This window comes from Cebus imitator, unplaced genomic scaffold (assembly GCF_001604975.1).
Source record: "Cebus imitator isolate Cc_AM_T3 unplaced genomic scaffold, Cebus_imitator-1.0 Scaffold12, whole genome shotgun sequence".
In the NCBI taxonomy this organism is placed as follows: domain Eukaryota; kingdom Metazoa; phylum Chordata; class Mammalia; order Primates; family Cebidae; genus Cebus; species Cebus imitator.
The window spans coordinates 5,581,667-5,608,444 of NW_016107327.1; the positions used below are offsets into that span (position 1 = coordinate 5,581,667).

At 36.9% G+C, this 26,778-nt stretch overlaps 1 protein-coding gene across 4 annotated transcripts in view; it reads right to left on the minus strand.

Annotated features, from left to right (window-relative positions):
* The window catches only part of PSMA8 (proteasome 20S subunit alpha 8), a 55,832-nt gene that overhangs the window by 28,679 nt on the left and 375 nt on the right, over positions 1–26,778 (minus strand). Inside the window, exons 1-4 of one of the 4 annotated variants that reach the window (XM_037727912.1) lie at positions 21,276–21,297; positions 19,954–20,082; positions 6,895–7,019; positions 5,075–5,197 (exon numbers count right to left, since the gene is read on the minus strand). In XM_037727912.1, coding sequence (XP_037583840.1) covers positions 5,075–5,197; positions 6,895–7,019; positions 19,954–20,082; positions 21,276–21,297 — 399 coding nt within the window. Of the gene's footprint in view, positions 1–5,074; positions 5,198–6,894; positions 7,038–19,953; positions 20,083–21,275; positions 21,298–26,778 lie in introns of those variants that run through there. The other 3 variants (XM_037727913.1, XM_037727909.1, XM_017498272.2) reach the window with 3 other exon arrangements.

The window sequence follows — 26,778 nt, forward strand, 5'->3', positions numbered from 1 at the left end:
TTTTTTTTTTTTTTTTTTTTTTTTTTTTTTTTTTTTTTTTTTTTTTTTGAGACGGAGTCTTGCTCTGCCACCCAGGCTGGAGTGCAGTGGCTAATCTTGGCTCACTGCAACAGCTGCCTCTTGGGTTCAAGTGATTCTCCTGCCTATAGCTGGGACTACAGGCATGCACCATCATGCCCAGTTAATTTTTGTATTTTTAGTAGAGACAAGGTTTTATCATATTGGTCAGGCTGGTCTTGGACTCCTGACCTCGTGATCTACCTGCCTCAGCCTCCCAAAGTATTGGGATTACAGGTGGGAGCCACTGTGCCCGGTCCAAATGTCTCCTTTTCAAAGGGATCTTCCCTGACCACCTTGTATATACCAGTCACTGTCTATACTCCTAACCTTGTTCTCTCATTTTATTCACAGTAATATATATATGTAGTCTGTCCTCCTCTCTTAGGCTTTCATAGGGGCAGGAATTTTTATCTGTTGAGTTCACCTCTATATTCCCAGAACCTAGAACAGTATTCAATATGTAATAAAAATTCAGTATTTATAGACAGAATATTTGTTAAATGATGGGCTGTTTATATATTTTATACTTTTGATGGTGAACAATCTTTGGGAATCCTGCACTATAATATCCCTAAATACAGAGTTATCAACTCACATGCTTATTACTGTGTTATTCAATTCCTTATTTCTGGACCTTTAGGACTTTATTTTTGTGTTTAGCTATGCATTAAAAAATGTTAACAATCATAATAGTACTGCAGATGTTTACAGCAGGATAATTTTTAATTTAATATAATTTGCCAAGCGCCAGAACTTGTTCCTAAAAAAACATTTTCTTTTAAGCCAAGTACAGAAAGACAAGTATGTTATGATCTCACTTATATGTGGAACCTAAAAAAACTGAACTCATAGAAACAGAGAACAGAATGGTGGTTAACAGGGGAGGGCTGAGGAGGGAAAGAGAATGGGAAGTTGATAGTTCAAAGTTACAAAGTTTCAGTTAGGAGAAATAAATTCTGGAGATCTACTGTACAGCATAGTAATTAAAGTTAGTAATAATGTACTGTATACTTAAAAATTGCTTAAAAAGAATAGATTTTAAATGTTCTCATCACAAAAATAAGTATGTGAGATGATGGGTATATTAATTAGCTTGATTTAAATCATTCCACAGTATATACACATACAAAGCATCACATTTACAATCATAAATACATACAATTTTTTCATCTGTCAAAAAACTTTAAAACATCTTTCTCAGTACAAAAATGTATAAGGAAAAAAGAAATCTAAAAATAGGTGTTTCCTTACTGTATCCCTGTTTTTTTTTTAATCTGGATACTGGCAGAGCTTCATAGCAACTTGCCAACATGGCTGACTGAGTTTGTTGGACTTTTCTGCCTTGGAAAGAGCAGCAGCTTGCCCTCCATGAAAGAAAAACTTACTTGGGATGTAAGTTTCCCTTACTTGTGCCAAATGCTTCTGTCAGCTCTCCTACCTGTGGACTTAATGGAATACTTTCTTTCATCTTCTTAGAAACAGTCTGTGTTGTCCAGGCTGCAGTGTAGTAGCTATTTGCAGGCATGATCATAGTGCACTACAGCCTGGAACTCCTGGGCTCAAGCTATTCTCCTGCCTCAGCTTCCCAAGTAGTTAGGACTACTGCCATGCACCACTTTGGGGACCTGAATAGCTTTCTTCACCATCGTAGTATCCTAGAAAATATAGCCTCTGAGCAAGGAACTGATTGTGAGGAAATAGGGTAATTGGCTTATGTTCATGAGATTCATTGGTTTTACTATATTCTCTTATCACCTTGAATTAGCCAGCCTGACAGAATTCTAGAATAGGCTATGACGACTCAAGTTACAGCAGCAGCTGTGTGACATCTTATAGGGCTAGGGTTCTGTTCTATAAGATCCTGTATGTATCCTGAGCCATAACTAGTAATTCATTTTTCACAAAACCTCAAATCTAGGAACGAAGGAATAGATGTGTCTCATGAATACCTTTAATGGTCCACTTGAAAATCTTTGTCGCTTGTTCCCACTTGGTTCTGCTAGTTTAAAGGTTCTAGTTCCCAAAGGAAAGAAGGGGAGAGAAGTGGGGAGTATATTTCTATCAGAGAACATAATTTCACTGAACTATGAGCTGAGATTGCCACTTGGCCATTTTAGACTCCTCATGTTATTGAACCAACAAACAAATAAGGGGTTACTGTAACAACAGTATGATTTGTTCTCATTATCAATGGAAATAAAGTTACCATTACACAATAGGACAAGGGAAGAGGTATCAAAAATTCAAAGGATTTTCTGGAGGCTTCTCTTAGCATTCCCCTGTAAAGTGTAAAAAGTTAATGGAAGACACTATTACCCATTAGGACAAGATCATTAAAGGCCCAGTCTTCATAAATAAAATTTGTGTTACCTGCCAGGTAGAGAACCTAAAAAAAACAAAATGCTGGTATTAGCTATTTCTGTTTTCATTTCTGCAACAGGTCATGTGTCCACAGTTTCTATTTATTAACTTCCTATTTCTCCTACCAAGTCTACCTTTTCCTCTGCTTGTACTTCATAAGCTTACAAAATAGCACTGCAAAGTATGGTTGGTACCATAGCTGTGTTCTCAATAGTCCACTGCAACATTTTATCAGGTTGCTTGGTATAGTACGTCAGAGTAAAAAACAGACATAAAAATAAGACGTAGACACAAACAAAACAAAACAAAAAAAGAAAAACTTGATCTCATAGTTAAAGTGTAATAATCCCTAGAAGTAGAAATCAAGTCAGAAGATTTTATTCTACCTTCCAAGAATAGATATTTGAATTTACATAACATGCATAGAAAATCATTTGGCCTAAAGGAAGTAGCATGATATAGTACAAAAAATATAGAATAAAATAAATAAAACACTCTGAGTTCTAATTGCAATATTGCTATTAACTAGGAATGTGAACTTTTTTTGTTTTGAGACAGAGTCTCACTTTGTTGCTCAGGTTGGAGTACAGTGGTATGATCCTAGCTCATTGTAGCTTCAAATTCCCGGCCTGAAGCGATCCTTCCACGTTAGCCTCCAAAGTAGCTGGGATTACAGGTGTGCACCATCAACAGCTGGCTAATTTTTAAAATTGTTTTTGTAGAAGTGGGGTCTTATTACATTGCCCAGGGTGGTCTCAAACTTCTGGAATCAAGTGATCCTTTTGCCTTGGCCACCCAAAGTGCTGGGATTACAGGAGTGAACTACCACACCAGGCTAGGAAGGTAAACTTAACAAGAGCAACAAAAATCACTTAACCCCTAAAAATCTCAGTTGCCAAATACATAAAATAAAAAGGTTTTCAAATGATTTTTGTTAAAGGTGATTTTTCAAAAGCTGAATAATATTTCCTTCAATCAAAATCCCACAAGAAAGTACACTAGATGAAATGAGTAAAATGTAGACGGGGGTATCCATGTGTAGGCAAACAAGTACACAATGTTCATATCCTCCTGTCCCACCATGAGAACTGAAGACACCAGAGCAGAGTTTCAGACCAAGATGATCAATAAGATTCTCAACAATTAAAAAATTCCATAATTTTCCTGACTGAGATAAAATAAAATACTCTGTATGTCTTCAGAAAGCAAACAAATTAAAACAGAAAAATTATGTAAACCTGGAAAATGTTGTGTTATGATTTAGAAATAAAGGATAATGATGTAATGATAAATGCAAACAGAAGATGGCAGGCTTCAAAATATTTAAAGATCGAGTGTGGTAACTTGGTTTATTTAGGGCATAGATTTAGGAGACAAGAAATCGAGTACAGTAAGAGATCTCTAATTGAGAGGATAAAAAGTCTGATATTTGCAGCATGTAAATCTATACCTTCTAATTACTAATTAGATAATTCAGATTAAAAGGATATGTGCAGCTGACATAAACATTCTGATATTTGTTGTAAGAATATAATCCACTGCTTTACTGCCTGGTTAATGCTTTGTAAAATAGTATCTTATGAGTATTGTCAGTGCAAATCAAATTTTTTATTTAACACAGGCATAAAGACCATAACACTATTTCTCCATTAGTTTATTTGGCTCTAAATAATAATAAAATCAACTTTGTAGAAAACTATTTAAAGTCTGGGTATTTGACTTTTAAAAAAGTCAAAATCACTTATATTGGATTCTATAGTATAGTCTTATTCTTATATATACAGGAATATACAAAAATTCACTCCTAGAAACTAGGTTTCTCTGGGCTCTAGCAGTGTTTTCTGGGGAGAGTTTTGTTTGGTTGGTGTTTTTCAGACAGGGTCTTTCTCTGTCGCCCAGGCTAGAGTGCACAGACACAATTACAGCTCGCTGTAACCTGAAAAGTACTCAAGCCATTCCCTTGTCTCAGCCTCCCAAGTATCTGGAACCATGGGTGTGTATTACCATGCCTGGCTAAGCCCTATATTTTTGCATTGGATTTGAGTGTACCATTAAACAAACTCATTACTGTAGCTGGGTGTCAAAACAAGAATAACAACTTATCCAGAAAACAAACTACATGCTAGAAATTATGTAGAGATCATTGCTACATATTAACACATGAGTATAGATTCATAGTTTAGGGTGCTCTGACTCTCCTAGAATGGAGAAGATGCATTATATATTTCAGTAGGAATTTAAATGTCCATCTAATTCTTTGTTAAAAGCAGAAAGATTATTTCTATGTGAAGCAAGCATCTATATGGTACAATATTCATTTGGAATAATAAACAATAAATAGGAACTGTATATTTCTCTTACTTGACCATTTATAAACAGTTACTTTGGTCACATCTTTTCAAAAGACCTTGTGCTCAAAAAACGAATGTGTTTCTTTATCTAACAAAAATCACTGTAGTTTCTGACTAGCTGAATAGTTACATTTATAAAATTTGTACCAACATCAATATTTTAATGCAACATAATTTTGTCATGTCTCTCAAAGCAATACAGCATTTACATTGAATATTTACTAAGCTTTTTATTTTAAGAGTCCTATAGGCAGAATATTTACTAAACTTCTAAAAAATATATTAATAAATTCATGACTCACCTTCCAAGCATGATAAGTACCAGAAGGATCTGTCTGATATAATCTTGGGATACCATCATCATCAAAACCTACAATTAAGGCAGAAATACCAAAAGGTCTTCTTCCATTGCTTTGGGTATATTTCTGAAAAATAAAGCATATTTTTAGAATAAAACTATTACTTACAAAATAAAAAATTCTAATAATAAAGCATTGCTGTCCAAATCATCCACTTCCCTAAATTCTACATATATTAGTGATCTTTTTCCTGACCCTTCCTGGAGCAACCTCAATTCATGATGAAATTTTAAAAAATTATGCTATACAGCCGGGCGCGGTGGCTCACGCCTGTAATCCCAGCACTTTGGGAGGCCGAGGCAGGTGGATCACGAGGTCAAGAGATTGAGACCATCCTGGTCAACATGGTGAAACCCCGTCTCTACTAAAAATACAAAGAATTAGCTGGGCATGGTGGCGTGTGCCTGTAATCCCAGCTACTCGGGAGGCTGAGGCAGAATTGCCGGAACCCAGGAGGAGGAGGTTGCGGTGAGGAGAAGGTTGCGGTGAGCCGAGATCGCGCCATTGCATTCCAACCTGGGTAACAAGAGTGAAACTCTGTCTCAAAAAAAAAAAGAAAATTATGCTATACAATAAAATCATAAGTTTGTTTACATATAGTCTTAAAATCATTTTCTTGTTACTTTGTATACATTTGGTAACATAACTAGAATATAATCTCTAATACAGCAGAGAACTATGCCATACATTTTGGTTCTCATTAATGCTGATTTCAGTAAGTTGTGCTTTAGAAACATGTCCTCAGCTTACCTTGAGGGATGCTATAAATGTTACTATTATTATCAAGTATTCTTACTTGACAGTATTATTATCAAGGACATTCTGTTCACTATATACTAGGTTATCTCTTCTTAAAAACCCAAATAAGACATTTCTTTCAGTCCCAAGACAAGAAAGCCTTTGTTTATCCTGAAGAAGAGCACGCTTTTTCCTCACAGATCATGGGTCTCTGGAAACCAATTGTATGTCTTTTTGCTTTAGTGTCAGGAAACTTCCTGGAATTTGTGCTCTAAGGAGCAGAATTCACACTGAGACTGGTGCCCCAAAAGTCATGCAAAGAAGCATTCCTGACAGAAAGCTAAGGACTAATTTTTTTTTTTTTTTTTAAGAGATGGGGTTTCATCATGTTGGCCAGGCTGGTCTCAAACTCCTGACCTCAGGGGATCCGCCCTCCCTGGCCTCCCAAAGTGCTGGGATTACAGGCGTGAGCTACCACACCAGCCTAAGGACTAAATTTTTAGGCAACTTTAGATAACTATAAATAATTCTGTGGCTGTATATAACTGTATGTAACTCTGTGGCTTGAAACAGCTTTATGTCAGCTTTCTTCCTGGTCTTGCCTATGTAGCATATCTATTTTCTTATTTTCCAATTTTATTATATGTATTTAAAAATATATATATATTTATTTTTAGGTTGGATGCTGTGGCTCATGCCTGTAATCCCAGCACTTTGGGAGGCTGAGGCAGGCAGATCTCTTGAGCCCGGGAGTTCATGACCAGCCTGGGCAATTCAATCTCCAGAAGTATAGAAATCTCTTTAAAAGATCAGACTTACTGTTTTTTCAACTTGAATATAATTCCCAGAATTAATACCAATCAAGATTTCTGTGATTAAATCAATCCATTTTACTGGAATAAAAATATGATATAAAGTGTGAGAAATAAGAAATTTAATAGATTTAAGAGACTGGTTGGAGTTAACTGTAGTACTTCTATGAAAAAGGAGAAAGCTTGACAAAGTATGTTAGAATATTAGCTTACCTGCTTTAAAGTTGCTATGAAGCGAGTTATATACTCCACAGTGACTGGGTCCTCAACTGTAAGCTTATGGCTCTGGCACTCCACACGGGCTCTGTTTATTACTACTCTAGCATCAGCAGTAAGTCCTGTAAAAATTGTCAAAGCTTCACAAAAAACATTTTTTACAATACATTTTTCCTTATCAAGTGGGTTTTAGCCACAATGAAATCTTTCTTATCCATTTTTTCTCAATACATGCTCATTTTAAAAGATATGTAAAATAAAGTGTCATTTGTCCTACATTCTGGTTTATTTTGAGATTTAAGTTGATGGATTCTTGTTTGTTTTTTACAGATGATGTTTTAAAGAATAATAGTTTAAACACTAATAGTAAACTGGATTTCTTCTTACGAAAACAAGAATATTACTTCATTATTGAATATATACTCACTGAATTCAAACTACATTAGCACAACTGTGACAAGTCATGTCTCAGGTTTTTGTCTAAAACCAAGAGTTTGAAATGAAGAATGTTAAAATAGAAAACACTTGACTTTGCTCTTGCAATACCAAACTATCATGTGATAATTCTCAACATTTCTATAAGGAGATAGAATGTGTTTTTAACAAAAGAGTAAGAAACGGACCATGAACTTTAACTGATGCAATGGTTGTCAACATTTCTATTAAACTTCGGCATTTGACTTTTCCATGTACATTTTGTTTCTTTTCCTACTCTCTTAATACTAACTAAACTGCTAAGGAAGTGCATTCATAAAATCTTGGAAATGTAGTCATTTCTAACAAAATCATCAGTCTTTTGCTGTCACAAATTCTTGTTTCCCTTCCATATCATTTTTAATCCTGTTTCTACAAAGCTGAAAGAATCTTCAGTCCCTGAAGATAGCTAATATGAAAATGCTACTCTTAATAATCATCCATAGGTTGATTAGAAATTGTAATCAGATACTCAGTTAAATGAAGAGAAACTGATTCTCTTCTTCCCTTTGCAAATGTCATCTATGAGAAAGAAATGGCAAGAAACTGATTTAGTCTTTCCTATGTATGAAAATGTCACTCAATTTAAAATATGATCAAACAGAAAATGTATTTCCCCTTAACAATGTAAATATCATCCTAGCCTGAGGAAACATAAAAGTAACATACTTAGAAAAGTAGTAATATAATTGATTCAAAGAAAAAAATAGTGATAAAGTATATAAGCAACATAATTATGTGCATGTCCATTTTTAATAAGTAGCAAGATTATTATTAATTGGCTAGCAGAGAACAAATTTTATTTTAACAAATTACATTTAAAATTTACATTTAATGAGTCAGGAGACTTGCTTGAGGCCAGGTGTTTGAGACTAGCCTGAGCAATGCAGAGAGACCCTATTTCTACAAAAAATTAAAAAGTTAGCAGGGCATGGTGGCATATGCCTGTAGTCCTAGCTACTTGGGAGACTGAGGCAGGGGAATTGCTTGAGCCCAGGAGTTTAAGGCTACAGTGAGCTATGATCATGCCACTGTACTCCTGCTGGGGATGACAAAATGAAACTTTGTCTCTACAAAAAAAAAATGGAATCAAATTAAAATTTACATTTAAAATTACAATTTCACTTTGGTTAAAAACAAGCAATCCACAGAAAAAAATGAGTATTCGGTCTAGTGCTCTTAAATACATACAGGTTGAGTATTCCTATGCTTGGGATCAGAGGTGTTTCAGATGTTTTTCCAGGTTTTGGAATGCTTGCATTATTCTTACTGGTTGGGCATCCCTAATCTGAAAATCAAAAATCCAAAAGGCTCCAATGAGCATTTCCATTGAGCATCAGGTTAGTGCTCAAAAATTTTTAGATTTTGGAACATTTTGGATTTTCCAATTTGGGATGTTCAATCTGTACCACAATTTTATATTGAGAATACAATTATAATGTAAAATTTCTACGACTAAGTGGAATTCCACAAGGCACATGAAATAATTTTTTTTGTAGTCCAACTTATTTTTTCACCTGTATTTTAGTGTCATATTCAAGAAATCATTTCAAAATCTAATATCATGAAGCTTTCCCACTATGCTTTATAGTTTCAGCTCTCATGTATAGGTCTTCCACTCATTTTGAGTTAATTTTTGTATATGGTCCTACTTCATTCTTTTTATGTGAATATTCAGTTTTCCCTGCACCATTTGTTTAAAAGATTGTCTTTTCCCCAACTGAGTAGTCTTGGCATCCTTGATAAAAGTCATTTGACCATATCATATATGCAAGGATTTATTTCTAGGCTCTCTATTCAATTCCATTAGTTATGTCATTCTTTATGCCAGTATGAAACTGTTTTGCTTACTGTATCTTTGTAGTAGCTTTCCAAATCAAGACATGTGAGACTTCCAACTTTGCTCTTCTTTTTCAAAATTTTTTGTCATTCCATATGAATAATTCTTTTTTATTTAAAAAATCATTGGAATTTTGCTAGGGATGACATTGAGTCTAGACTTCTTTGGATAGTATTGACATGTTAACAATCCTATGTCTTCCAATCCATGAATGGGGAATATCTTTCCATTTGTGTCTTCTTCAATTACTTTCAGCAATGTTTTGTATTTTTCAGAGAATAAATCTTTCACCTCCCTAAATTCATTTCAAATAAGTATTTAATTCTTTTTGATGCTATGGCAAGCAGAATTGTTTTTCTTAATTTCCTTTCCTGATGGTACATTGTTAGTATATAGAAATGATTTGGGGATTGATGTGATGACTTGCACCTTTAACGTAACACTTTGGGAGGCTGAGATGGGAGGATCACTTGAGGCCCAGAGTTTGAGACGAGTTTGGGCAACATAGTGAGATCCTATCTCTACAAAAATAAAAATTAAAAAAATTGCCAGGTGCAGTGGCACAACCTGTAGTCCCAACTATTCAGGAGGCTGAAGTGGGAGGACTGCTTGAGTCCAGGAGTTCAAGGCTGCAGGGACCAATGATAATGCCACTGTGCCTCAGGCTGAGTGATAGAGTGAGACCCTGTCTTTTTTTTTTTTTTTTTGAGATGGAGTTTTGCTCTTGTTGCGCAGTCTGGAGTGCAATGGTGAGATCTCGGCTCACCACAACCTCCACCTCCTGGGTTCAAGCCGTTCTCCTACCTCAGCCTCTCAAGTAGCTGGGATTACAGGCATGTGCCACCACGCCCAGCTAATTTTGTATGTTTAGTAGAGATGGGGTTTCTCCATGTTGGTCAGGCCGGTCTCAAACTCCTGACCTCAGGTGATCTGCCCACCTCGGCCTCCCAAAGTGCTGGGATTACATGTGTGAGCCACCACACCTGGCTTCTGTCCCAAATTAAAAAGAAAAAGAAAGAAATTACTCTGGGGTGTTGATTTTGTGTCCTACAACTTTGCTCAATTTCTTTATTATTTGTAATATTTTTAGTGGAATCTTTAGTTTTCTATATAAGATAATGTCTTCTGTGAACAGAGATTATTTTTCTTCCCTCTCAATTTGGATGGATGTCTTTATTTCTTTTTATTTCCTAACTGCTCTGGCTAAGACTTGCATTATTATGTTGAATAGCAGAGGCAAAAGTGGGCATCCTTATCTTGTTCCTGGTTCTAGAGGGAAAGCTTTCAATCTTTCACCACTGAGTATGATGTCAGCTGTGAATTTTTTAACATATATAGCCTGAATTATGTTGTGGTGATTTTCTTTTACTTCTAGTTTGTTGGGTGCCATTACTAAGAAAGAGTGTGAAATTTTGTCAAATACATTTTTTCTACATCATTGATGTAATTATGTAGTGTTTTTCTTTCCTTCTGTTAATGTGGTGTATTATACTGATTGATCTTCATATGTTGAGCCATCCTTGCATTCCAGGAATAGATCCAAATTGGTCATGATGTATGACTCTTTTAATGTTCTGAATTCAGTATGCTAGTAGTTGATTAAGGCTTTTTGCTCACTGCTCACAAGGGATATTTGTCTATAGTTTTCTTTTCTTGTAATGTCTTTGGCTTTGGCATCATGTTAATGTTGGTCTCATAGAATGAACCTGGAGGTGTTTACACCTTCTTAATTTTTTGGAAGAGTTTGAGGAAGGACTGCTATTAATTCTTCTTTAAAATGTTTGATAGAATTTACTAGCAAAGTTGTTAGTCCTAGACTTTTCTTTGTTGGGAGGCTTTTGTCTGGGTCTGTTCAGATTTTCTATTAATATATCTTATTGAGAAGGTAATTTTTGCTTCAAGGAATCTATCCATGTACAATTGTTCACATACTCTCTTAAAGTTGTTTTTAAGAATTAAAATAAAAATGTAAAACTGTAAAACTGGCACTAACGTCCCCTTCTTCATTTCTCATTTTACTTAAGTCTTTTTTTCTTGATCAATCTAGCTAAAGGTTTGTCAGTTTTTGTTGATCTTTTCAAAGAACCAACTCTTGATTTTTGTTATTCTTCTCTTTTGTTTTTCTATTCTGTTATTTTTCTATGTTCTGATCTTTATTACTTCTTTTTCACAGATTTAGTACTACAATATTTTACAACAGTAGAAAGTAGCTGAAAACACTACATGCTAACAGACAATATGAAACACAATTAGGGGAGGGAGTCATCAGGGATTTATCACTTCTTTCTACTACCTTTAAACTTATTCTCATTTTCCTAGTTTTAAGGTATAAAGATAGGCTGTTGAATTGAGATCTTTCTAATGTAAGTGTTTATGGCTAAAGATTTTCCTGTTAGCACTACTTTCAATACATTCCCTAAGTTTTGATATGTTGTCCTTTTATTTGCCTTTCTCTCAAGATTTCTGCTAATTTCCCTTATGATTTTTTTCATTGCCCCATGGGTGATTTAGAAACATATTGTTTAACTTCCGTGTGTTTGTGGATTTTCAAGTCTTCCTTCTGCCTTTAATCTCTAGTTCCATTCCATCATTTTGATCAGAAAACAATACTCTGTATAGTTTTAATCCGTTTTTTTTTTCTTTTTTTTAGACAGGGTGATATGGTTTGGATCACTATACCCACCCAAATATCATGTTCAACTGTAATCTCTAATGTTGGAGGTGGGGCTGGATGTAAGGTGATTAGATCATGGGTGTGGTTTCTCATGAGTAGCTTAGCACTATCCCCCTAATACTGTTCTTGTGATAGAGTTCTAAGGAGATGTGGTTGTTTAAAAGTATTTGGCACCTCTCCCCTCTCTCTCTCTTCTTCCTGCTCTGGCCATGAGAGATGTCTCACTCCCCCTTTGCCTTCTACCATGATTGAAACCTCTCTGACACCTCACCAGAAGCAAAAACTGCTATGCTTCCTGTACAGCCTGTAGAACTGTGAGCCACTTAAATAGCTTTTTTATTTTTATTTTTATTTATTATTTATTTATTGTACTTTAGGTTCTGGGGTATATGTGCAGATCCTGCAGGATTGTTGCATAGGTACACACATGGCAATGTGGTTTGCTGCCTCCATTCCCCTGTCACCTACATCTGGCATTTCTTCCCATGTTATCCCTCCCCGACCTCCCCACCCCTCCACAGTCCCTCCCTTGACACCCCCCAACCGACCCCAGTGTAATGCTCCCCTCCCTGTGTCCATGTGTTCTCATTTTTCAATGCCTATGAGTGACAACATGTGGTGTTTGATTTTCTGTTCTTGTGTCAGTTTGCTGAGAATGATGGTTTCCAGATTCATCCATGTCCCTACAAAGGACAAAAACTCATAGTTTTTTTGTGGCTGCATAGTATTCCATGGTGTATATCTGCCACATTTTCCTTGTCCAGTCTATCATCGATGGGCATTTGGGTTGGTTCCAGTTCTTTGCTATTGTAAACAGTGCTGCTATGAACATATGTGTGCATATGTCTTTATAATAGAATGATTTGTAATCCTTTGGGTATATACCCAGTAATGGGATTGCTGGGTCAAATGGAATTTCTATTTCTAGGTCCTTGAGGAAGTGCCACACTGTCCTACATAGTGGTTGAACTAGTTTACACTCCCACCAACAGTGTAAAAGTGTTCCTATTTCTCCACATCCTTTCCAGCATCTGTTATCTCCAGATTTTTTAATGATCATCATTCTAACTGGTGTGAGATGGTATCTCAATGTAGTTTTTATTCATATTTCTCTAATGACCAGTGATGATGAGCATTTTTTCATATGTTTGTTGGCCTCATATATGTCTTCTTTTGAAAAGTGTTTGTTTATATCCTTCACCAACTTTTGGATGGGTTTGTTTGTTTTTTCCTTGTAAATCTGTTTTAGTTCTTTGTAGATTCTGGATATTAGACCTTTGTCAGATGGGTAGATTGCAAAGATTTTTTCCCATTCTTTTGGTTGCTGGTTCACTCTAATGATTGTTTCTTTTGCTGTACAGAAGCTCTGGAGTTTAATTATGTCCCATTTGTCTATTTTGGCTTTTGTTGCCAATGCTTTTGGTGTTTTAGTCATGAAGTCCTTGCCTATGCCTATGTCCTGAATGGTTTTGCCTAGATTTTCTTCTAGGGTTTTTATGGTGTTAGGTCTTATGTTTAAGTCTTTAATCCAACTGGAGTTAATTTTAGTGTAAGGTGTGAGGAAGGGGTCCATTTTCTGCTTTCTGCACATGGCTAGCCAGTTTTCCCAACACCATTTATTAAACAGGGGCTCCTTTCTCCATTGCTTGTTTTTGTCAGGTTTGTCAAAGATCAGATGGTTGCGGAGTGTTGCATTGCCTCCAAGGCCTCTGCTCTGTTCCATTGGTCTATATCCTGATTGGTACCAGTACCATTGTTTTGATTACCGTAGATTTGTAGTATAGTTTGAAATCAGGTAGGTGATGCTCCTGGCTTTGTTCTTTTTGCTTAGGATTGTCTTGGCTATGCAGGTTCTCGTTTTGTTGCCTATGAAGTTTAAGGTGTTTTTTTCCAGTTCTGTCAAGGTCAGTGGTAGCTTGATGGGAATAGAGTTGAATCTATAAATTACTTTAGGCAGTATGGCCATTTTCATGATATTGATTCTTCCTAACCATGAACATGGAATGTTTCTCCATCTGTTTGTGTCCTCTCTTATTTCGTTGAGCAGTGGTTTGTAGTTCTCCTTGAAAAGGTCCTTTACATCCTTTGCTAGTTGTAGTCCTAGGTATTTTATTCTCTTTGTAGCAATTCTGAATGGGAGTCTGCTCATGATTTGGCACTCTTAACAGCCAGTTTTCCCAACACCATTTATTAAACAGGGGCTCCTTTCTCCATTGCTTGATTTTGTCAGGTTTGTCAAAGATCAGATGGTTGCGGATGTGTTGCATTGCCTCCAAGGTCTCTGCTCTTTTCCATTGGTCTATATCCTGATTGGTACCAGTACCATTCTGTTTTGATTACTGTAGCTTTGTAGTATAGTTTGAAATCAGGTAGCGTGATGCTCCTGGCTTTGTTTTTTTTGCTTAGGATTGTCTTGGCTATGCAGGTTCTCGTTTTGTTGCATATGAAGTTTAAGGTGTTTTTTTCCAGTTGTGTCAAGAAGGTCAGTGGTAGCTTGATGGGAATAGAGTTGAATCTATAAATTTCTATGGAGTCAGTGGTGATATCCCTTTATCATTTTTTATTGCATCTATTTGATTCTTCTCCCTTTTCTTTTTTATTAATCTGGCTAGTTGTCTATTTTGTTGATCTATTCAAAAAACCAGCTCCTGGATTTATTAATTTTTTGAAGGATTTTTTGTGTCTCTATTTCCTTCAGTTCTGTCCTGATCTTAGTTATTTCTTGTCTTCTGCTAGCTTTTGAGTTTGTTTGATCTTGCTCCTCTAGCTCTTTCAATTTCGATGATAGGGTGTCAATTTTAGATCTTTCCTCACTTCTCTGGTGGGCATTTATCGCTATAACTTTCCCTCTAGACACTGATATAAATGTGTCCCAGAGATTCTGGTACATTGTATCTTTGTTCTCGTTGGTTTCAAAGAACATCTTTATTTCTGCCTTCATTTCATTGTTTATCCAGTCAACATTCAGGAGCCATTTGTTCAGTTTCCATGAGGTTGTGCAGCTCTGAGTTAGTTTCTTAATTCTGAGCTCTAATTTGATTGCTCTGTGGTCTGAGAGATTGTTTGTTATGATTTCCGTTCTTTTGCATTTGCTGAGGAGTGATTTATGTCCAATTATGTGGTTCATTTTAGAGTAGGTGCCACGTGGTGCTGAGAAGAATGTATATTCTGTGGATTTGGGGTAGGGATTTCTGTAGATGTCTATTAGGTCTCCTTAGTCCAGATCTGAGTTCAAGTCCTGGATATCCTTGTTAATTTTCTGTCTCATTGATCTGTCTAATACTGACAGTGGAGTGTTAAAGTCTCTCATTATTATTGTGTGGGTGTCTAAGTCTCTTTGTAGGTTGTTAAGAACTTGCTTTATGAACCTGGGTGCTCATGTAATTGGGTGTGTATATACTTAGGATCATTAGTTCCTCTTGATGCATTGATCCTTTTACCATTATGTAATGCCCTTGTTTATCTCTTTTGATCTTTGTTGGTTTAAAGTCTATTTTATCAGAGACTAGGATTGCAACTCCCGCTTTTTTTTTGCTCTCCATTTGCTTGATAAATCTTCCTCTATCCCTTTATTTTTAGCCTATGTGTGTCCTTGCACATGAGATGGGTTTCCTGAATACAGCACACCAATGAGTTTTGACTTTTTGTTCAATTTTCCAGTCTGTGTCTTTTGATTGGGGCATTTAGTCCATTTACATTTAAGGTTAGTATGGCTATGTGTGAATTTGATCCTGCCATTTTGATGCTAGCTGGATGTTTTGCCCATTAGTTGACACATTTTCTTCATTGTGTCAATGGTCTTTACCATTTGGTACACTTTTTGGAGTGGCTGGTACTGGTTGTTCCTTTCCTTATTTAGTGCTTCTTTCAGGAGCTCTTGTAAGGCAGGCCTGGTGGTGAAAAAAATCTCTCAGCAATTGCTTGTCCATAATGGATTTTCTTTCTCCTTTGCTTATGAAGCTTAGTTTGGCTGGATATGAAATTCTAGGTTGAAAGTTCTCTCCTTTAAGGATGTTGAATGTTGGCTCCCATTCTCTTCTGGCTTGTAGGGTTTCTGCTGAGATATCCGCTGTGAGTCTGTGGGCTTCCCTTTGCAGGTTACCCAACCTTTCTCTCTTGCTGCCCTTAGCATTTTTTCCTTCATTTCAACCCTGGTGAATCTGATGATTATGTGCCTTGGGGTTGCTCTTCTTGAGGAACATCTTTGTGTTGTTCTCTGTATTTCCTGGACTTGAATGGTATCCTGCCTTGCTAGGTTGGGGAAGTTCTCCTGGATAACATCCTGAAGAGTTTTTTCCAGCTTGGATTCAGTCTCTCCATCACATTCAGGTACACCTAGCAGATGCAGATTCGGTCTTTTCACATAATCCCATATTTCTTGGAGGCTTTGTTCATTTCTTTTCACTCTTTTTTATCTAGTCCTGCCTTCTCATTTTCATTGAGTTGATCTTCAATCTCTGATATCCTTTCTTCTGCTTGGTCAATTCAGGTATTGATACTTGTGTATGGTTCGCAAAGTTCTCATGCTGTGTTTTTCAGCTCCATCAAGTCATTTATATGCTTCTCTACACTGTTTATTCTAGTTAGCATCTCATCTAACCTTTTTTCTAGGTTCTTAGTTTCTTTGCATTGGGTTAGCATGTGTTCTTTTAGCTCTGAGAAGTTTGTTATTACCCACCTTCTGAAGCCTGTTTCTGTCAATTCATCAGATTCATTCATCATCCATCTTCGATCCCTAGCTGGTGAGGAGTTGTGATCCCTGGGAGGAGGAGAGGCATTTTGGTTTTTGGTGTTTTCATCCTTTTTGTGCTGGTTTCTTCCCATCTTAGTGGCTTTATCTACCTGTGTTCTTTATCGCTGGTGACTTTCAGATGGGGTCTCTGAGTGGATGTCCTTTTTGTTGATGATGATGTTATTTCTTTCTGCTTCTTAGTTTTCCTTCTAACAGTCAGGCCCCTGTGCTGCAGGACCACTGGAGGTCCACTCCAGACCCCACTTGCCTGGGGATCATGCGTAGGGGCTGCAGAACAGTAAGGGTTGCCACCAGCTTCTTCCTCTGCTATCCTTGTCCCAGAAGGGTACCCACCAGATGTTGGCCTGAGCTCTCCTTCATGAGATGTCTCTTTGGGTATAGGGGGTCAGGGAGTTGCTTGAGGAGACAGTCTGTCCCTTATAGGAGCTCAAGTGCTGTGCTGGGAGCTCCGTTGTTCCAGGCAGAGCTGCTGGGCAGGTACTTTTAAGTCTATTGCAGCTGAACTCATAACCACCTCTTTTCCCAGGTGCTCTGTCCTAGGAAGGTCGGCTTTATTTATAAGTTCCTGATATGCTGCTGCCTTTTTTCATAGATGCCCTGCCCCACACAGAGTAGTCTAGTCACAGTCTGCCAGCAGAGGTCGTGCTGAGCTGCCGCAGGCTCTGCCCAGCTGCTGTGCGAACTGCCTCAGTATTGGTGGACTGCCTCGGTAATGGGGGATGCCCTTTCCCCCACTGAGCTGGACTGTCCTGGGTCCAGCTGTGCTTGCTGCAAAACTCTCAATTCAGAGCGTTTCAGATTGTTTTGTGGGGTAGTACCCACCAAGTCAGATCACCTGGCTCCCTGTCTCAGCCCCATCCTTTTCAGTTCAATGGGCACTCTGTCTCTCAGGCTAGTCAAAATGGCCGCCCAGACTTATGTGAGTTTCTGTGCGCTGACCTGGCTGAAAACTCAGTGCTGAAAACTCGTGGTGCTTTTTGGCCTGGGAATCTCCTGGTCTGTGGGCAGTGAAAACTTGTTTGGAAATGTGGTAAGCACTCACCCTCTGCACTGTTCTTGCTGGGAATTGCACTCTGGAGCTGTTCCTAATCGGCCATCTTGGATCCTCCTCCAAATATCTTTTCTTTATAAGTTACCCAGTCTCAGATATTTCTCTTTTTTTTGGTTTATTTTTTTTTTTTCAGGTATTTCTTTAAAGTAATGCGAGAATGGACTAATACATAGGGTTTCATTTTGTTGCCTCAGCTGGAGTGCAGTGGTGTGATCACAGCTCACTGCAGCTTCAATCTGCTGGTGTCAATGGATCTTTCCAGCTCAGCCTCCCAAGTAGCTGGGACTATAGGCACACACCACCATGTCCAGCTAATTTTTGCATTTTTTTAGAGATGAGGTTTCACCATGTTGCTCTGACTGGTCCCAAACTCCTGGGCTCAAATGATCTGCCTGCCTCAGCCTTCCAAAGTTTTGGGATTATAGGCATGAGGTACCATGCCTGGATGCATCAATGTTTTTATATTTACTAAGACTTGTTTTGTGGAAAGATAATTCGTTTTTAAAGGCAGTACAATAAAAGCATTTTTGTTTTTCTCAATGAGGTTTTTATTTATTTTATTTTTTTTAAGAGATGGCATCTTGCTCTGTTGCCCAGGCTGAGCTCAAACTTCTTTTTTTTTTTTNTAATTGGTAGCCAAATTAATTTTTTTCCTGTGGGCATTTATGAGCAAGGTGACTAGATTAAGTTTGCTGAGTCAAATAGAACATTGATATATTATACTTCAAATGAAGTAAAGGAACATAACATTTCAGAATTATAATATTTTAAATTTTAAAAATTGTGTAGTATTCAAATTGGTATCTAATTTTATAATTCACTGTACTTTTCAGCTATGAGTATGAAGCACATTACTTTGTCAAATATTACATGGCTAAATGCTAAAATTTCATTATCAGATGATCCACATACTTCAGATGCAATATTGGAAAAAAGGCTGTGAACTCAAACTTCTAAGTAATTCTCCTGCCTCAACTTCCTGAGTAGGTGCAACTACAGATGTGCACCATCACACGTGGCATGAATGAGGTTGTTAAACTTCAATAAAAAATTCTAGTTAAGAAACCCATTAGAAGACAAGAAAAAAAAAAGATAATGTCTTATTTGCTATATGGAGGCAAATAAGCACATTAAAATAAGTTCAAAATTATTAGCCATGAGGGAAATAAAAATTAAACTCACAATTAGATATCACTGTACATATATGAGAATATAAAAAATGAAGAAAAGCAACACTATCAGAGGCTGATAATGCAGAGAAAATGAATCACTCATTTATTCCTAGTTGGAATTTAAAATAGTATAGCCACTGTGGAATACAACTGGCAGTGTTTCACAAAACTAAGCATGGGTTATCATATAATCCAGCGACTGTACTCTTAGGAATTTGTCCTAGAGAAATGAAATCCTACTTTCACTCAAAAATCTGTAAACGAATATTCATAGAGTCTTTATTTATAATGGTCAAAAATTGAAAATAACCCAAATGTCCCTCAACAGGAGAGTTAACAAACTCTCTGGTGCCTTTATTCCATGGCATACTACTCAGCAATAAAAATGAATGGACATATGCAACAACTTGCATGAAGTGCAAGGAAATTATGCTGAATAAAAAAGAAATCTGAAAGGGGTGTGTATCATATGACTTTATCCATATAACATTCTCAAAATGACACAATTATAGAGATGCAGAATAGACAGTAGCTTCCAGAGATTAGGGATGGTGAGAAGAAATAGCATGAGGTAGCCTTGTGGTGATGGAAGAGTTGCTTATCTTGTCTCTGGTGATGGCTACATGAATCTACACATGTGGTTAGTGTAATAAAACTGCACACATGTACCTGAACATGCAAGTGAATGCATGTAAAACTGGTAAAATCTGAATACACTCTCACCAAATGTAAATTTTCTGGTTTTGAAGATGTTACCATTTAGGGAAACTGTTTAAAGGGGAGATTCTATGTTTTTGGTAACTTCTTTTAAATCTATAATTATTTCAAAATAGAAAGTTTTGAAAAGAAAACATTTACCTAAATTTCGAAGTAAGGTAATATATATCTTTTAACATTTATACTTTATCAAAACTCATTATCAAAAATCCTGGTTTACAAAGTTAGTATTTGCTTTAAAACATAGGATATATTGTTTATAGAACAACTTCATATATTTTATAAATATAGCACAACTGCTGCACTGAGGTTAACTGTGTTGCACTACTGCAGTAAGACACTATGCATCATTATTGTATGTAGGTCCATAAATACCTGCAAAAGCCATGCAGACATGGTCATCAAGTGCACAAATTTTCCTCACAGTTCTTTCATCTTGAAGCTTGGCAACAGATTTTTTTTCTACCCCAAGAACAACTATATTGGCACCTCGAATTCCAACCTGTCAAGTCATTAAAATACATACATATTCAGATGTCAGTTTTAAATATAAAACCAAGTTATTCTAACATATGACTTAGGGAAAATGACTTCTCCTTAAATACTCAATAAAAATGAGAAAAGTAAACTTCTAGAAAACAGCTTCATAGGCATAGGCTTACTGGAGATCCATTCCCCCAGACTCAAAGCAAAGAAGACAAATAGGTAGAAATTGCAAAGAAAATACCACCAATGCTGAAATTACAAGTGTCCTAATCTCATACAAAACACCTGAAAAAGCGCTATCTAAATACAGTAAGTCCTCACTTAACGTCATTGATAGGTTCTTGAAAATTGCAACTATAAGCAAATGATGTATAATGAAACCAATTTACCACAGCCTGATTGATATAAATAGGAGTTAGATTCATATGCAATATTTCTAGTCACAAAAACATCACGAAACTTCTAAAGACCTAAAACACTTCTAATATTAAACACTGGAATAAATGTGAGCTGTATAAACATTTAAGAAAGACTAATAAAAACAAACATGATAAGGCCGGGTGCAGTGGCTCACACCTGTACTCTCAGCAGTTTGGGAGGCTGAGGCGGGCAGATCATTTGAGGTCTGGAGTTTGAGACCAGCCTGGCCAACATGGTGAAACTCTGTCTCTACTAAAAATACAAAAATTAGCCGGGCATGGTGGCAGGCGCCTGTACTCTCAGCAACTCAGGAGGCTGAGGCAGGAGAATCACTTGAACCGAGGAGGCAGAGCTTGCAGTGAGCTGAGATTGTGCTACTGCACTCCAGGCTGGGGATAGGGGGAGACTCAAGGTAAAAAAAAAAAAAAAAAAAAAAAAAAAAAAAGTATGATAATTATTTAGCAAATTTTTGGTGAATCCATGAGTGACGGCAGTCATAGTGGTGATGGGTTAAATCCATGTGCGTAAGAAGAGTAAAGTGAGTATATGACTTTACCATGGATCCCATGATCCAAACTCCAGGTCTGCTCCTGTGGACCCAGATTCCAGGCCCACTCAAGTGAACCCTGGTGCAAGGCTGGCATCTGTGATACCAGGCCAGCCTGCCTGCTGGCCTAGGTATCAGGCCAGCCTGCCTGAGGACTCTAGTGGCAGGCCCACCCCAAATCTCTGGACTGGCCAACTGGTGAAGAACTTTTCCTGCTGAAGCTAACCTGAAGAGGTGCTTTCTTTTTGAAATATGCAGACATCCATGCCAGGCCACAAGAATCATGAACAATCAGAGAAATATGACACTACCAAAGGAACAAAAGAAAGTATGGAGATCTATGAATTTCTTGATAAAGAATTAAAAAATAACAATCTTTTAAAAGCTCAGTAAGCTATAAGAAGACACAGATAAACAAGCGAGATCAGAAAAACACTATGCAAACAAAGTGAGAAGTTCCGCAAAGAGACGGAAACCTATGTTAGTCTCTTTTATCTTAACATTTTAAAAGACCAATTCCACCTTAATCCCACCTTTTTTCTTTCAAGCTGTTCAAGCCAAATATTTATCATCATCCCTGAGCCCACAACAACCTGATTTCTCTCCCTCTTCTCTCAGGGTTTAGTCAAGGTAATTACACACGTCATTAAGATCCCTCAAGGTTCAGTTGTAGGCTATCTTCTACATAGTCTATAGTCTATATTTAGTCTTATTTTAACACAGAAGGGTACTCAAGAGTACTCATTTACTTGACCTCCAATATAGGTTTTAAACAGGGGAGAGAAAGAATGTGCTTCAACATTATTATTTCCAGCCGAGATCGATCTCTTAAATGTCAGGCATGTATTTTTCAGCTGCCTCACAGTCTCTGTTCAGGAATCTGGACACAGTTTAGCTAAGTCCTCTGGCTCAGGGTCTCTCATAAGGCTGCAATCAAGTTGTCCACCAGGGCTGCATGCACCTCTAGGATTAACGAGGGAAGGATCCATTTCCAAGCTCACTCATATGGTTGTTGGCAAGACTTAGTTCCTCCTGGGTTGTTGGACTAAGGACCTCAGTTCCCTACTAGGTTTTGAACAAATGTTTCCCTCAGTTCCCTGCCTCATTGGGTCCTCCAGAAGGCAACTCAACATAGCAGCTGGGTTCCACCAGAGTCAGTAAGCGAAACGGCAAGTAAGGCTAAATAAAATCAAGTCACTGTTTCTTTGCAACCTAATCCCCAATGTGACATTCGTCACTTTCATCTATTCCATGCCTTAAAAGCAAGTCACTAAGTTCAGCCCACATCCAAGGGAGGAAGGTTATACCAGGGCATGAGCACTAAAAGGGAGCACTGGAGGCCATTTCAAAGTTTGTCTACTACAGTTTCCATAAGCATCTCAACCTCAGTAAGTTCAAAACAGTTATCTTCCCCCAAAACTTAGTGCTTTGCATTCTCTAAGTAAATGGGAGTACCATTTACTTAGTGAGCACATCCAGAAACAGGGTCACCAAGTTATATTCCTCCTTCTCCAATACCTCTGTCAACACCATCCATATAATCATTGAATTGTGACACACATATTCCTTAATGTTTCTCTGGAATCTGCCTTATTTCCCCTTTTCCCCCAAGTCTAGTAAAAGCTAGTTATCATCTATCATCTAGATTATTTCCACAGAATCCTAACTGGTTTGCCTGTGTCTAGTCTTGATTTTATCCAATTCACTGACCACAGGTAGCCTGAGAAATCTGTGGAAAATAAAAAAAAAAAAAAAAAAAAGACCAAAAAAAAAAAAAAAAGAAGAAGAAGAAAATAAAGTCTGAATGTTGCATTCTTTTACTTAAAGCTTACATAGGTACCATTTGTCACTAAGCAACACAGCACAGAGTTAGATATAAAAGGATCTAGGGACTTTAATGTGTACTCTTTGCATATTGACTTGTTTTCCTAATGTGGAAAGGCTTTCTCTGTACAGTAAAACCATGACCACCAGGAACCTTGGACTCACATTCCAATAGTTCTAGAGAAGAAAAGTTACCACTGTCTCTAGTCGGAAGAGTTGTAAGGGTAAAGTTACCATTGGCTAGATTTGAGTGATATGCTCATCACCATGGCCAGGAAGATAGAAGCTACGAATGATTCTATCTAGGTCATGTGAGTAACTCTGGTTGGACAAATGCAGTCTGTTAATAGAAGGACAGAAGAGTAATAATGTGGAGAATAACAGTAGCCACATCAAAACACTTCAAGGCCCCTTATTCAGGACCAAGTGTATCTTCATTTACATGGTCTAAAGGCATTCCATGATCTGGCATCAGTTTCTAGCTTTATCTATTTTTATTTTTCCATTGTTTCAACAATTCTGAACACCTTTCAGTTCATAGAACATAGTGTCTTTTTCTGCTTGCCTTCCCGGAAGCTATTTCCTTTGTCAAAAATACTCTTCACTCTTTCCCCTGCCACTTTTTCCCTTGACAACCTCTCATCTTTCAGATACTCACTTAAATACTATTTCTTCAGGGGGACCTCCTCACCATCTGCGTTTCTTATAATGCCTCATACCCTAACACTCATTCAGGTTTTGTTAGGATTATTTATGTAATTATCTAACTTTCCTGATAGAGTGTAAGTTCTCTGAGGACAGGGACTGAATCTATCTTGTACATGATGCTATCTATCTTACATGTGACCCAGCATCACGTTTACCGTATGTAAGTATTCAACAAAAATGTCTTGAAATAATAAATGTGTGAGAAGCACCACAGACAAAATTGAAGAAAAAAGAGAAAACAAAGAATAGTAAATAATAATAGCTACAATTTATTAAGTACTTTTTGTGAACTAGATTCTGTGTAAGATGCTTAACATGCATTATTATCTTATCCAGCGCTCACATCAAACCTATGAAGCAAGTGTAATTTTGTTTTGTTTTGTTTTTGAGACAGATTCTGACTCTGTCACTCAGGCTGGAGTACAGTGGCATGATCTCGGCTCACTGCAACCTCTGTTTTCTGGGTTCAAGCAATTCTCTCACCTCAGTCTCCTGAGTAGCTGGGATTACAGGCACACACCATCATGCCCAGGGAATTTTTTGCATTTTTAGTAGAGACAGGGTTTCACCATGTTGGCCAGGCTGGTCTCGAACTCCTGACCTCCAGTGATCTGCTCGCCTCGGCTTCCCGAAGTGCTAGGATTACAGGCATGAATCACCATGCCCAGCTGCAAAGACTATTTTGATGCCTATTTACTGTTACAGAAACTGAAGCTTAGTGAAGTTAATTGCCTTAAATGATACATATCTGATTTCTACATTCATGATAATGGCAGCTAATTAATATACAAACATTTATTGAACAAATTTCAAGCTACAATGCAAGGAGCAGGGGCTTTGGAACTGGAGAAATTAATTATAAGTAGGAGTTCCATCACTCTCCACCTGGATATTTTCAGCAAGCTATATATGCTTGTGAATCACAGTTTCACATATAATAAAAGGGGATTAAACAATGTCCCTAATGTTAGATAATGTACACAAAATGCCTGGTGAAAGTATTACTTAAATGGTAATACTGCCTTCCTAGTCCCTCTACTGTATATTGTGTGGTAGAAATAAGGAAAGGAATTATGTCGTCTAGTTCTTCAGAGATTGTACTATCCAGTTGGTATGAGATTATTAAATACAACTGAAATTAAAGAAAATATCAGGCCAAATAGTAAATACTGTACAATATTATGTGGTACAGATTATACATTCAGAAAAGACAAAGATGCAAGATGACTTGAGCGGATCAGAGAAAACTTCATTATGGAGGACAAATGTGCAGAGATTCTTAAAGGATAAATAAGATGTGGAGCAGCAGAAAGAAAGGTGTTTTCCCCTTTCCTCTCTTCCCTTCTCTGTAGGCAGAAACATATATTAGTGAAACTAAGACACTGCCTCCTAAATTAAGAGGGTGGATAGGATTATGGAAGACTTTGATGGTTAGATTGTCGAGCTGAGATTTGATAAAGTAGGAAATACAGAGCTAATAACAGTCTGGGGTCACAGAAAGGACAAAATAAGGAATGATAATAAATCTTATCGTTTTCATGGGAATATTGTGAAGGATTCATTTCTTTTCCCTGAGAAGAAAGGTATTACTTCTCCAAAATGTTATTCAAACAAATTTGCATTTACAGAAAAGGGAACTAAAGCAAAAAGAAAACAAGCCTCTTGTCTCCTTTCATGGCGTAAAATAATCATCAACAAGGAAGTAGAACATAAAGCCTCTAATTTGTGGCCCATATAACTTTTATATTACTAAATAATATCACTTCTACATACTGGTCAAATCTGGTCAACCTTGGCTTATTTATAACTCATAATATCAATTTTCATTTCTAGATAGAATATTTTGTGACATATTTTAATAATCAAGTGCCATTAAAAAACTTTACCCTATGTAAAAGGTCATAGCACCCTCAAGGAAACACAATGAATAGCTCCATGCAAACATGCAAATTATAATTTCAGAATTCTGAGACAAAAGTGTCTCATTCTTCCAATGTATCTTTAAAAATGCCCACTATAGGTACTTTTATATCCTTACCCTTTTACCGCTCATTACAAAGGAACTATCAATCAGTTCTACAGCACTCTTAAAACATGTTAAATGAGCCAATGCGGTTTCTTATTACACCCCAGTCTTCTCCTATTACTCCCTTTATTTTAGGCTCTAAAACTTGGGCATTATTTTCTAACCATATGCTACATGTCATGCTGGGGCTTATATAACTTTTTGTTTTTATCAAAATGGTACCCTTTTGGTTTAAGCTACATCAGCCTTTCCTTAAATTTATAATTCTAAAAAAATTACTTGTAAAACAGAAGAGAAACTAGTGGGCCCAATTAAACAGAAAAATACTTTTAAAATGATTCTTCTAGCGTTTTTTTTTTTTTTTCCACTTACGTCTGTTAGATTTATAATGAAAGCGAATTATTTCCTTCTTTAACAAAGTTGGTATGGAAGTTAGAAAATATAGACACTGCTAAACTTGGAAATGTACTGTGTATCCTCATAGCTACTGTCTTAATTTCCAAAATAAACAACAAACATGCTCATGAAATTTGAAAGAATAAAAAAAAATCTGATCCTTTGAATTCATAGTCTAGGACTTAGAAGATTTGGGGTAACAGATCTCGGGTCACTAGGGCACTTTTGGCCTCTTTAATTTTTGTAAATCACTAAAATTATTGAATGTAGTTAAAACTTGGCAGAAGTTATTACTCCTACTCTGAGTATTTGTAACTTTTTCGGTAATGTGGATACATAAATCTAAAGTAGGGTATAATCTCTCAAGGAACTTTCAGCATTTTTTTTTTTAAGTAGTCAAAATAGTGAAAGTTCTTGGGCTTTTGGGCCTCTAAAAGACTGCGAAATATTGGGACAATTTTGGGATATTTCAAACGCGTGTGTTTTGAACTGTGTTTTTAATTATTTCTTCATCAACAAGAGTTTAATTTTATATTGATTTAGTCCGCATTTGGGGAGCAGGTGTGGCCAATTTTTATTTATTATCATAATTGTTATTAAAAAAATAGTTCCCCACATGAAGCAACTGTTAGCTTTTCAGGGGTCTCTGAACTACCAAGGAACTGGACAACAAGCATTCAGGTAAGCTGTTATAGATTCGAAGCTTTTTCTTTTTCTATTGCCAATCACAGCATTAACATCCCTACACATACACACCCTAGCTTTGGGCCTGTAGCTACTGTTAAACAGGGGC